This window comes from Anas platyrhynchos, chromosome 3 (genome assembly GCF_047663525.1).
Source record: "Anas platyrhynchos isolate ZD024472 breed Pekin duck chromosome 3, IASCAAS_PekinDuck_T2T, whole genome shotgun sequence".
NCBI lineage: Eukaryota > Metazoa > Chordata > Aves > Anseriformes > Anatidae > Anas > Anas platyrhynchos.
Window position 1 is genome coordinate 15153287 of NC_092589.1, and position 12857 is coordinate 15166143.

The following is a 12857-nucleotide window of genomic DNA, read 5'->3' on the forward strand; positions in this document are numbered from 1 at the left end:
TCAAGCAAGTGTCTTCTTCCTCAGACTTGCTTGATTCAACTTGACTTCCAAGCAACCCCTTACATTGTGCCCTGAGTGGTTTTGGCTGTGTTAGGTATTTTGTAGCGCAGTTGGAGCTGACAGCTTTTGGCTGGCAAGTGAGTGTGTTCTTCGAGGGAGGTCTGGAAAGTGGCAGTTTGGTTTAGAGGCTGCGCTGACCAAACCAGTCACAGTGGGAATGTTTTAGGGTTTTCATGTGCGTGCAGGCTACAATCTACTTTTAGCAATGGTAAAGTTCCATTGTGGATTAGCAGTGTCACAATGGGGACGTATTTTAATGCATGTGATGTCACGTTCCCTCTCCTTTCCATTTTTAGCATCTTGTTTTCAATTTATGAAAAAAACATTAAAGCAAAATTCTTCCCCTGAACTTATTTTTAGTGTTCCACTCTGGTTTTCTCTGCTTGGTCTTTTGCATGTGTCCTTTCTGTCCCTGTGCTAGAAGCCAGGTGAGAGGTTCCAAGGGCTAGGTGCTTGGGTTAATGTGGTGAGCTCTGCTGGGAGCCGGGGTTACTGGCTGGGACAGCACTGGTGGCAGGAGCTCAGGATCTGCAAAGCCAGCAAGGGCAGGCTGGTTTGGCTGTATTACAGGCTTTGGAAAAGGCAGGTTGGAGGGGTTGAAAAGATTGTCTTTACCTGCCATGCAAAGAAATTTAAAGGGAGAAGTCAACTTTTAAACTATATTCTCAGTAGCTCAGCAATGCCTTGGTGTCCTCTTGTAGCCTGTAACAAAGCAGTTCAAGTGTTTTTAATGTTTGGCATGCATGCTTGCGTTTAGCTGCAATCCCAAGCCTATCTCTGGAAGCTTAAATGTTGACATGTGGCTTTTGTTTTTGTTTTTCATTCTCTTCCTGAATCATTTCTGCCAGAGGAGGGGATCACCGCGTGGAGCTGTACAAGGTGAGTGGCCGCACGTTGTCCAGGCGGTTGCACTGATGCAGTCAGACCTGCACGGGCTTGAGGACTGCTCATTAGAGCCCACTGCCGCCAGGCAGAGAGCCCCTAGGGCTTTTGGCTCCCTTCTGCCATACACACCCCACACCTAGAGGAGTCTGTAAGCACTGAGCATGCTTCACCACATTGAAAAAATATTTGAAAGGTCTTTTACTTGCTGTTACCTGTCAGCTCCAACCAAACTAACCAGCTTCTTTGCCAGGAATACGTTCAGAACAGTTTATGGGGGGGAAAAAAAAAAGCTTTATTTAATCACAGCCATGATTTGGTTGATTATCCTGGTACACTGACTTAAGGTACTTCTTGAGAGTATTGTTTCATATGTTACCAGTCTCTGTATAGTCACTGTTGTTACACAGCGCATCCCCAGGTGTCCCCAAAGAGCCATCATTATTTTTGCTAGTTCGTTTCAGAGGGATTTGAGGCTGTGTTTTTCCTCTGGATTTAGCTTTTGTTTCTTTCTCCTTATAATTGGTGTCAGTGTTGGCATTCGTAAAGACTTATTGCAATGCAGCTACTTATGCAAGATCCCCTGCAGTAACGTCTTTTTTTTTAATTCAGGTCATTCGGAAGTTTCAAAGAGGCAGGTGATGTTTTTTCTTAAAAAAAAAAAAAAAAAAAAAAGAAAGATATGCGAAGTTACTGGAGGTTGGCACATGGCAGCTGGGGAGACTGTCATGTATGCTAAGCTAGTTGGCTGACTCCCAGAAAAACAACCTCTGCTGCAGTGCATTTTGTGTTGGCCAGCACAGGCAGAAGCTGTAGTTTGGGATTTTGTCCAAACTAGTACTGGACCACGCCAGAAACTCTGGGTACATGCTTATTCCAGCAGAATGGACCAGGTTGGGTTTCTGGCCCTTCTGCTGCTGCTACTCATGCCCTGGAAGCAGTAGGAGAAAGCCCTCTAAAAGAGGCTCAGGAGGGAAATAACTCAAGAGGTCTGCCCCTTCTTCCTAAGTGACTGCTTCATGCGAGCAGCTTTTCTCAGCAGCAACAATGAACAATGAGGCTGTCACTGCTGCGCAGAGTCTGTGAGCTGCAGGTGTCTGAAATCCTTGGTTCCTGAGAGGATGCGTGTTTGGAGACAATGATCAGATACAAGCTCACTCTGAGGGGCACTTTCCTCTGCCCTGGACATGTGGCCAGTTATTCTTTGCTTGAGGCTGGTTTCCAGATAAATTATGTACTAATATATTCAGGGTTACTGTGTTGATAAAAATTATTTATGCTTTGAATATTGCAAGTCAAAACCTTTTAAAACTCAAGACAGGAGTCCTCAAAACCTTTTAAAATTCAAGACAAGGGTCCTCTTCTCCTAGCTACCCTTGTCAGGATCAGCCTACGACAAGCTCCTTTGCAATTCAGACTTCTATGTTGAGGATTTGGCGGTGAAGCTTTTGGTCCTTGCTGCATTGATGTGCTGGGAGAGTGGAGAGCTGATGCAGAGATTCTTTTGCCAATTGCATGAGATTACCCAACCTCATAGCAACAAAAGAAACAATGGGATATTGTTATAGGGATGTAAGTAATTGCTACATAGAAAACATTTGTCACTGCTGCACTAAACATCCTGGTGAGGACCAAAGGAAACGTGTTATCTCCAAAGGCAGCTGAAGCTTTATTAGTTTCATCTGAGACTTTTTCTGGTTCTAAAGGGAGAAACAAGAAAGAAAAATACGCTTTTAAAAGACAACACTACCTAAACCAAAAGAGGCTTAATAGCCTCGGGGCATAGGACTGGGATGCTGCCAGATTTCTTGCTTTCCCACAGGGAAAGCACAGGGGCTGTGCCGTGCCAGGCTGTGAGCAGGCAGAACTTGGTTTGGGTGGGCGTGCAGGGTGCTGCTGCCTGTGCCTGCTTTGTCTCGAGGGCAGCCCTGCTGTTTGCTGGCTGCTATGCCAGGGCTGGTGCTTTGGGCAGGAGCAGCCGGCCAGGGCAAGTGCCAGGCAGATTCCTCTCGCTGCATTCCTGGTCTCTGGTCTACAAGTTCACTTTATGTCACCTTGCAGCACCTGGCTCCCAGCAACAAGAGGAGAATTTGGCTGTGCCTCTTCAGGACACTCCTTGCTCTTTCCAGGCATGGCCGTTCTCAGCAGTGGGGTTTCTTAGCACACTGCTAATTAAAACAAAAGTTCATCTCTTTGTTACTTGGAAGAGGTGCTGCCAGTGCAGCCAACACATCAAACATATCAAAGATAGCTAAGCTGTCAGCAGGTTAATTAAGAGTTGATACTTAAGAATAATAGCTAATAAATTGGATAAAATAAGGAAACAAATGATGATGAGACCTCTCATATGACCAGAAAGTCCTGCAGGGGGAGATGTTCGAGGCTTCTTCATCACTTTCCCTTCCCCAGGTAGCACAGAAGACTACGTAGATCGAGCTAAGTATCTGTTGCATAACTTTGCTTTTACTGCTCTGCTTCATTTTATCATCATTTAAGGAAACATGAAAAGGGAAAGACTGAATACAGTCTTCTGATCTGCAAATCATTTTTGAATGGTCTGGACAAGGCTGGATTGTACGTTGTGACTTAGCACTAAAATCCCATTGCGAAGCTGAAAACCGGGCTCTGCAAGAAAGCACTTTGTGCCCTGCATCTCAGGGGCTCCAGTACACAAGTGGACATACCAAAAGTGATGTTTAGTAATTCTGGCGGAGTCAGCAGTCCTGCAGCACCTAATGGATTCATTAATATCTTACCTGCTTATTGTGCTGTTGTTACCCAGTTTGCAGTGGGGTGCACCCAACAGCTAATGCTGGAAGCCCAGCTGGTGGTGCAAGGAGCCCTGAAGGCAGCAAGTGTTGTACACCCAGCAGATGCCCAAATTGCTGCGGCAGCCCAAAGGATGCATCACTGTTCCTGCCTGCAGTCCCCCTGAGGGCGGTGTCCTGCGGTTGCAGGAGTCCTGAACTTGGCCAGGCGTGCTGTAGCTCTCATTGTAATCACTACAATGCACTTATTTGTTGTGCAAGCTGCACTGGCTATAAAATCAGACACTCAGCGACCAGTTAATGGGTTATGATGAAGAGCTGTTTGCTGCCCTTGGACCTGTGCAGGTTACCCTGAGGCTGCTGGATGGGGCGCTGCCTCCGAGGAAATCCACTGCTCAGTCCTGGAGAGAAGCCATGAGCCACAGGAGGGTTTGCAGTATCCTTGCTGGGCTCACAAGTGGTAGTCTGCAGCTGGTAAGCTGTCAGAGAGGGAAATTGCAGCCTTGTAGCCCAATGAATGTAGCACTGCTATTGCTGGTAACACGGCTTGCAAAGCTTCTGAGCTTGCTTTGGAGCCCCCTGGAGCACTGTTTTCAGCTGGTTTAGCCCTAACAGCTGCTATAAATAAAGTCTCAACTCAATCTGAATTTAGTAGTATTTATAAAAGAAATATTTCTAAAAGGTATAAAAGGCAAGTAAACAGCGCTGGGTGTGCGGGGAGTCTGCGCTCCACCAACACGCACACACAAACATCAAACATTCTAAATATACAGAACATTGCTTAACATACTAAACACAAGTATGCCTGTACATACATACAATCAGGAAAGGTAACAAACAATCCTTTAAGTTCCATGACTTAACAGTCTCCATTTTCCATTCCTTTTCTTGATTAGTAACAAGTCTCCATTTTCCATTCCTTTTGAACAAGATGTCTCGCTTTAAGTTGTCAAGCAACTCGGTCTTCAGGCCTTATGTATCCCGTTCTTCCCAGACCAAAGAAAAGCATATCCAGCTCCTTTTCAAGGCCAATGAGGCCTGGGTCCAAAGGCACGTCCAGGTCACCTGGGGGCAGAACAGCAAAAGCCTTCGATGGCTGTAGCAGCAGAGGGGCCCATGGCGTAGCAGTCGGATCAGGAAAGGAGCCCGCAGCTCCCTCACTGTCTGGCAAACCACATGTGAGTTTTTTGTTTTTTTTTTTATCTTGAGGGCAGGCTCCCCTCTTACACCTTTCTTCCTACAGCAGTTCTTTTCAAAACAACTTTTCATTGGTCAAACAACTTTGCATATAACAACAGCAAACACCCAGAAACTTCCATGCCTTAATGGCTGGAGAACAAGAAACTGGAGACTGCGTGGAGTCTCCTGAATCACCCTTCTTTGTTCTCTCTAAACTCTTTTATATTCCTGATGGCCTCATTGTTAAGAGTCTGATATTATCATCAACCACTGGGCTTTCCAGCCTCCATGGCCACACTCCCAAGTCTCCCCCTTCTTTATTAATATCAACCGTTTTCTCAACGCGAATTACCACTCCATATACAACACAGCAGTCGTCTCATGGCTGGGTGGCTGCTGGCTGGTTCTGTTTTGCTGAGCTTTGAGTGATGATGTGGCTTGGCTGTGACGGTAACGCAAACAGTATCAACTCCCACACAGACAGTATTAAAGAGAAAATCTGTCATGTTTCTGTGTGCAAGTTCCAGATAGAGTAACTCTGTGTCAAAGGAGGTGCTGCTGGCAGCCAGCACAGCGATGCAGGGTAGGGGGGTGCAGACCCCGTGTGACAGCAGAGACCTTGGAGATGGGGGCGCAGGGTGTGTTGAGGAGGAGTGCAGGTAGGAGCGGGGCTGGGAGAGGCCACGGCCCAGCCATGGGGACAGGGCTGGGAGCAGCTCGCCCGTGGTAGTGGTCGGCAAGAGAGATGCAGGGCTGGGAACTAAGCAGAAATGGTTTTAGAGGTGAGGAAGAGAATGTATCCAATACGTTTAAAACACGCCCCGCAAGGTATTTTGGGTTGTAACACAGAGTCACAGACTGGTGAAGAGAAAGTAGCTTGTTGTGCGCACCAGAAATGTACAAAGATGGATCCCAAATGGACCTTAGAAGGAAAAAAGGAGATCCTGTCACCATCATAGTCCCCCCAGCAATGGATCTGGATCGCCAACACCCCTCTCTGTATGGTGCTCTCTCTCTTTTTTTTTTTTTTTTTCAATGAGACTGAACCTATTAACAAAAATCATTCAGACTGTCAGGATTTGACTTACACTAAAAGCAACGTGTTGGCTTTACACGCAATTTCCTTTGGTCCATTAAAAGATGAAGAGTGTAATGCAATACGAAGATGGCATTTCTAGCACATATCCTACAGAGGTCACAGCAGCAGTTTAATCTTTTTGTGTCTCTGATTTTTATCCAGTGCAGAGCTGTTAGAGCCATACCAAGCAATGGTAGCTCAGAATGCTTGTGCTGTTTTTACCAAGGCACTTTTCCCAAGCAAGTTTACCTAGTGGGGATATTATTTTTACTTGCTTTTAATGGATTTTGCTAGGATTACCCCTGTTAGCGACATAAATCTTCACGATAGAGCAATTGTAAGTTTTAGGTGTATATGTTTAAGCCTTCTGAAACCTGAAACGGGCCTTTGCACGTTGAGCTCACATTAGGGAAGTTTGAGCAGCATAAATGAAGCAGTTGTACTGTTTCACTGGAAAACCTGAAACGCTGAAAACGCTGAAAAGCTCTTAAATTACTCCTTTACCAAGTCGGGTTGATAATGTTATAAATCAGGTCCCTGCACCTTGCCCTGAGGCAAGAGCACGGCCACTGTGGTGGCCTCTGTGAGAGTTCTCTGTGTGTTTCTCTCCCCTCCAGGTTCTCAGCTCCCTCGGGTACCACGTGGTCACGTTTGATTATCGAGGTATGTGGGCTTCTGTTATTGTGAAACACTTCTGGCTATCTTTCTTTTCTAAGTAACAAAATAATTGCTTTTCTTTTTAAAGATAATCTCAGGGGAACTGTTGTTTTGCAAACACTTGCTGTTAGCTAATCAGTTGTGGTTACTGTTTCTCTTTCAATTTTAAGCTCATCCTTTTCTTACCTTTAAATTGTACAAACGAGACATGGTTATTAGTGATGTGTAACTACGTGCTGCTGCGTTGACAATTCAGAGAAGCTGTATTGGATGTTGCCAATGTTTCTGGTCTTTAAAGCGTTTCCAGAAATCTCAAATTTCCATAACAAAATTATTCCAAAGGGCAACAAAATTAGCAGGAGCTGTGACCGTTTTGCAGCTCTGTGCCACCAGCAGTCGAGTATCTGCTGCTCTTCTCAGAGTTTTATTTGTAGGAGCTCGCCCTGCTTTTCAGTCCTGCTGGCAGCAGCTTCTCTGGCTGCTCTGTAGGTGTCAGAAGGGATGTGGGATGCTTCCTGCTCAGCGTGAGGTGTGTAGACACCCTGTAATAGGGATAGAGCCAAATCAGGAGGGTGGAAGATTGCTGGAGGGCCCTGATCGGACAGCATGGACAAGCTGAGGTTGCAACAGCTTTGTGCTTGGGTTTTGATCCCAAGGATCCACTTGGTATGCTTTTAGGGACTGCACTTCGGAATTGGTTATGTGCGTGCAGAAGCAGCTCAGGGCTGGGGGCTGGGCTGTTGCGGTCAGGGAGGTACAAGAATAGTGTGGCAGCGTTAGGGATCCAGCTGGTGTTTTTGTTGGCGACCAAACCCACAAAAACCTCTTTGCAGCCAGCAGTTACCTTGTCTCAATGACTGCTGATCAATCAGGGCTCTAACCCCAAACTGCTGAGGTGCACAGAGAGATGAGCAGAAACTGCCTGTGCCTGATTCTTCTGCAGGTGTGCTGCGAGGGGGAGAGCTGTCTGGCTTTGCAGAGCATTTCACGCAGCTCACAGAGGGACCGTTTGTGTTTCAGGCTGGGGAGACTCGATAGGCAGCCCGTCTGAGAGGGGAATGACCTATGACGCCCTTCACGTCTTCGACTGGATAAAAGCAAGAAGCGGAGACAACCCTGTATACATCTGGGGACACTCCTTAGGCACAGGGTGAGTATCTAATCCCAGGGGGACTCAGCATCTCCTGACAAACACCACACACTGACTTTGGGTGAAGGCGCTGTTTGCCACAATCCCCAGGCTGGCTTGGCTTGGGGTCTGTGGCATAGCTGCTGCAGAGCAGCTCCCCTGCTGCGCTCTGCAGAATGAGAAGGGCTACAGTGAATGACTGTGCAGGAGCTGGTCTCAAACCTTCATTGCCCAGAGGGATACGCTGGAAAAAGGCACTTAGAATCTGATGCTATTTGATCAAGTGGAAGGCGAGCGGGACTGCGCCGATCTCTTCCTGTGGTGAACCTGTGTCTGTGTTCATCTCAGAGCAGAACATCGTGCTGCTTTGATATTCTGGAAGAGCATCCCAGACAGGCTGCATGTGCACGCGGTTTTCCCTTACAAAAGTGGCTACGTGGTGTGCTGCTTTCCTGGCCTTGTTCCCTTACCTAAACACAGGTGCCTGATGCCCTTTGTGGGCATCGGTGGGGTTTGGGAGACCTGTGGGAACCAAGTCACAATGCAGGCAGTGTGCGGTGGCAGTGTAGTTGTACATCTGCCCCCTGCTACCACCAGAGCCCGGTGTTTTGCAGAGGGACTGTGCCGGATTAACACTCGTTGTTCTCCTTCCCAGGGTCGCAACAAATCTCGTGAGACGCCTATGCGAGAGAGGTAAGTCTGGTGGGCTGCTCTCGTCCCACCCATGTCCCAGGTGTCGTGACAAGGCTGTCCTTGGCGTGCCGTGGTGGCAGCTGCTCCCACGAGGCAGGCCCTGAGCCCTGCATTTCAGCACGTTGCCTTTGGCTTTTCAGAAACACCCCCGGATGCCCTGATACTGGAATCTCCCTTCACCAACATCCGGGAGGAGGCGCGGAGTCACCCCTTTTCCGTGGCAAGTACACAGCGGTTCTCCCAGCAGTGGTGTGTAATGGCAAGCTCCCTGAGAGCCTGCTCCTTAGCGTGCTGATAAGAGGGGCTTGAAACAGGAGAGGAAAAAAGGTGCTGGTGGAAACAAGGCCTGTCTCATTGCAGAGAGCACAGCCAGCAGCTCAGGGATGTTACAGGGACGGCAGAGGCTTGCCCTGTTGCTGCTGCTTGTAACTGTCCTGATAGTGCCTGCCACTAACGCCAGTTTTTCCTTTCAGATATACAGATACTTCCCCGGGTTTGACTGGTTCTTCCTTGACCCCATCACGACGAGTGGCATTAAATTTGCAAATGATGAGAAGTGAGTGTCTTCGCTGGGCTTTCAGCTGTGGCTGCAGTGAACCAGGGCAAGCATCAAGGAGCAGACTGTGCTCTCTGCTCTTTTTATGTCGAAGCATTGTACTTGCTGAAGGGATTTCAGTTGATCTCACAGCCTTGAATGCAGCACAGCTTTGCACTGTGGAGCTTTCTTTTTAATTGGTCTTAATGAGGAGAGATGCAAAAGAGACTACTCCGGGATATGCTAATTTGATCCTGGTGATTTATGCTTTTCAAGTGTGCATTACACGTTAAGCACTAGCATCAGGACTGCAAAGGTTTGGGATTATTTCTCTGGTGTGCGTTTGCATAAGCCTCCTTTTTGCATAATAACGTCTGCTTTTTAGCCTTTTATTCAAGAGGCTGAGCACTTAGCAGTTGGGTTTCCAGTTGCGAAACCAAACCAGACCTTGGGGGACGATGCCTTGCAGTGATGCGAGCGGCTTTGGGCCTGAGCAGCAAACAGCTCTTCCAAGGATGCCTTCTGCTAGAAAATCTGCAGATTGAATTAATGGTGCTCGTGTAATAGCATTTTCAAGACCTGAACTGCAGTTAATGACCCACGGCACACATCAGTCACTGCAGCTTCCTTGCAGATCCAGGCGTGTTGCTGTCAGTGCCGGGAGGCTGCTGGGGGCCAGCCCACGCTTCCCAGCCCTGCGTGCTGCGTTGAAGCCTTGCAGTTGTTTGCTTGCTCTATTTTTAACTGGCTTTGCCTGACATCAGTAAGGGGCTCTCTGTGTGTAGGAGTAGTTTTGGGCAGGGAGGAGAACGCATCCAGTCTACCTGCTCCTGATTGTCATTGTCTGCCGTACAGTGTGAAATACATTTCCTGCTCCCTGCTCATCCTTCACGCTGAGGACGACCCGGTGGTACCGTTTCATCTGGGAAAAAAGGTAGGCACGTGGCTCTGCCTGGAGGAAGCAACTGGGTGGCCAGAATAACGCCCCAGGGGTGTTGATAAAGCCAGGCAGAAAGGCAGCAACAGCAGGATGTGCATAGAAACACATGGCCTGAAGGGGCTGCAGGTTCTGTGCTGTTGGAGGGGGCAAGTCTGAGGCTGAGCGAGAGGTTGCAAAGCTCAGGACTACCCCTGAAAGAGGTTTGGGGGCCTGGGGGCTGATTTGGGGTGGGATGGCTGGTTTTGAGTTCGGGGTAGCTGGTTTGGAGTGACACGTGCTTCCCCCTCACCTGCTTCCCCTCGGGCTCAGCTTTACAACATCGCTGCGACGTCGCGGAGTTTCCGGGACTACAAGGTGCAGTTCGTCCCGTTCCACACAGACCTCGGCTACCGGCACAAATACATCTACAGGAGTCCAGAGCTACCTCGAATACTGCGGTAACAGCCCAGCCAGCGGGGGCTCCGTGCCATGGGGGGGTGGTGCTTGGGGCCCTGGGGCAGCCCTACAGAAGGGGAGCTACAGAAAGGGAACCACAGAAAGCTGGGGAGCGCTCCTCCCTCTGTCTCGGCTCTGCTGTGAGCTGGATGCTCTGGAGGAGCTGTCTGCAGAGCAGCTGCTTCTGCTGCATTTACCTCTTCTAGGTGGGTGGCAGCAAAGCTCGCTGCTGCTCCCTCTAGCTGCAAGCACTCAGCCCCAGTGTTTGCCAGGGAAACAGAAGCCACAGAATCCACCAGAGCGTAGGACAACTGAGAGTCACTGCTGTGTTGTTTCTTTTCCTAGGGAATTTCTGGGAGTATCCGAACATGAGCATCATCACTGAAGACTGGCTGCTTGGCAGCGGTTTCCCTTTCTTTCCTTCCCCTCCCTCTCTCTCTCCTTTTCCTCCTCCCTCCCCGTGGGTCAGTCTGCCATTCTTCCATCCCTGGCGCTAACGGAGGTCAGGGATTCCCACTCCAGTCCTGATGTGTACCCTTGGCAACTCCAGCTCCCAGCATCAGCGTCTGTGATGGTAGAAGAAAGAAGTTGGTGGCTTCTTTTTTGATGTGGACGGAGGGGTGCCAACAACCCAGGAGCTTGTACCAAATGGTGAAAAAAGCAAGCACAACAGAGCCTGGCCTGGCCAATCCAGCGCGGTACCACTGAGGACAGACATTCCTAGGACACGTATGTCATGACCAAGGGTGTTTCTTTCACTTCCAAACACTGCTGCTGTTTTTGGATCACAAACAGACTCATTTGTAGGCGAATGGCTTTTGCCGTGTCTCCATACCACAGCTGTCTTGCTTGAGTTTGAGGTGTTCCCTTTCTAGGAAGTACACGTTTTGCCTTCCCTTTTTTCCCGCTAACTGGCTGTAATTACAAACACACTGCAGATCCAGGTGGTGAGAGGTGTTTTTGTTTAGCTCTTCAGTCACAATGTGCTGCAAGTGGTGGGCTAATTGCACACATTTGGAAATAAAGTGAGATTTTTTTTTTTGTTCTTCATTTTCCAACATCTATTTAAGGGAAAAAGATGAATACCTTTTTTTTTTCTGTTCCATACAGTTTTCCTTCTGGACATCACTTCTGCTTCCCTCCCTGTTATCCTCAGTGGAGCTCCTCCCTTTTCTCACACGCACTTCTTAGGAGTGGCTTATACAGATAAATTACAGAGTTGGGAGTTTAAACTGGAAAGCATTAAGCTTGTGTTTTGCCTGACTTCCCCCTTCTGTGATCAACATGGGTCCAGGATGCGGGAAGGGGTGTCTTCCATTTTCCCCATACACAGCCAGCCAGCTATGTGCTTCCTTTGGGTGGGAAGAACTCTTGTATTTTTATTTCCCCTCATCTACTTCTCAATTCCTTTTAATTTCCTGTTCCTGGTGGCTACGCTGTTCCTCTGTAGTTACAAGCAGGCAGTGACACGCAGTCCTTGATGCAAAAACAAGCCTGGGCTTCTTCCACCTTTCTCCTTCTGCCTCCCTGCTGTGCTCTGGGCACCACGGGCACCTCCAGCAGCAGCTTTCTCCGCCCATCTCACTGCTGTGTTTGGAGCACGCTGTCCAGGAGAGGGAAGTGGTGCTGTAGGTTTAGTCAGTAGTGCTCAGAAGCGAATCGTGCTGCCTGAAGGGTCCATTCAGGGGTGTACAGCGTAGTAGAAACTGCTCGGCATGCATCCCCGTTATACCTGCAGGCTCATCCTAGTTGCAAAGCAGACCGTAGCTTGTTCTCGTACTGAGACCCTTCTGCCATTAGCGGGGTTAGCCCTGAGGTTTCTGACCCGTGATACTCATAAGCTAACTGTGCCACTTAAATTATGTTTGATGCACTTGTATTTATTGCACTGACAGAAGAGGAACACTTAACGTGGCTCGGTGGAGAGTGACCTGCACATTCCAGCTCACGCTGCTGCCGGCAGCTGGCTGCCTTCCTGCGGGGCAGAGCTGAGGGCCCGGCGCGGGGCCGGCGGCTGGCGGCGATCCCAATGCCCCCAGCCCCGGCAGGAGGCCAGTGAGATGCTTGGAACTTCAAACCGAAATGTTTATCTAAAAGTGGTGTAGTTTTAATAAAGGCATTGACTGCTGATCACTTCAGCTCTCACCTGTTTTTTGGGATGCTTTCCCTGCTGGGGCAGGCCAGCTGGGTGCGTGGCAGTGCTGCGGTAGGGCTGTGGGGTGGGAGAAGGGGTTTGCAGCTGGGCCTGGACAACTCTTCGTGGTGGTACTGCTGCCAGGTCGGGGGGAGCAGCTCTCCTGGAGCCTGGCTGAGGCTTTGGGGAAAACAGCTGCCTGTGGGGTTTCAAGCAGAGCCCCCCCCGTGCCATTTTCAGGTTAAATCCAAGCCTGTAACCCCCCTCCCAGTGCACGTAGCCACTGTGTAGGGAACTGGTGCTGGCCTGGTGCAACCTCTGGCCCCATCTCCCTCCTGCCCACCCTGGGTGCTGGCCAAAGAGCCCA

At 49.1% G+C, this 12857-nt stretch overlaps 1 protein-coding gene across 2 annotated transcripts in view; it reads left to right on the plus strand.

Annotated features, from left to right (window-relative positions):
- The window catches only part of ABHD12 (abhydrolase domain containing 12, lysophospholipase), a 35327-nt gene extending 22838 nt beyond the window's left edge, over positions 1–12489 (plus strand). For both annotated transcript variants that reach the window (XM_027453536.3, XM_072035392.1), the window contains 9 exons: positions 909–939; positions 6585–6630; positions 7645–7774; positions 8409–8446; positions 8587–8666; positions 8920–9002; positions 9837–9915; positions 10231–10358; positions 10702–12489. In XM_027453536.3, coding sequence (XP_027309337.2) covers positions 909–939; positions 6585–6630; positions 7645–7774; positions 8409–8446; positions 8587–8666; positions 8920–9002; positions 9837–9915; positions 10231–10358; positions 10702–10741 — 655 coding nt within the window. In that variant the 3' untranslated portion in view covers positions 10742–12489. The remainder of the gene's footprint in view (positions 1–908; positions 940–6584; positions 6631–7644; positions 7775–8408; positions 8447–8586; positions 8667–8919; positions 9003–9836; positions 9916–10230; positions 10359–10701) is intronic.
- The last annotated feature ends 368 nt before the right edge of the window (positions 12490–12857 follow it).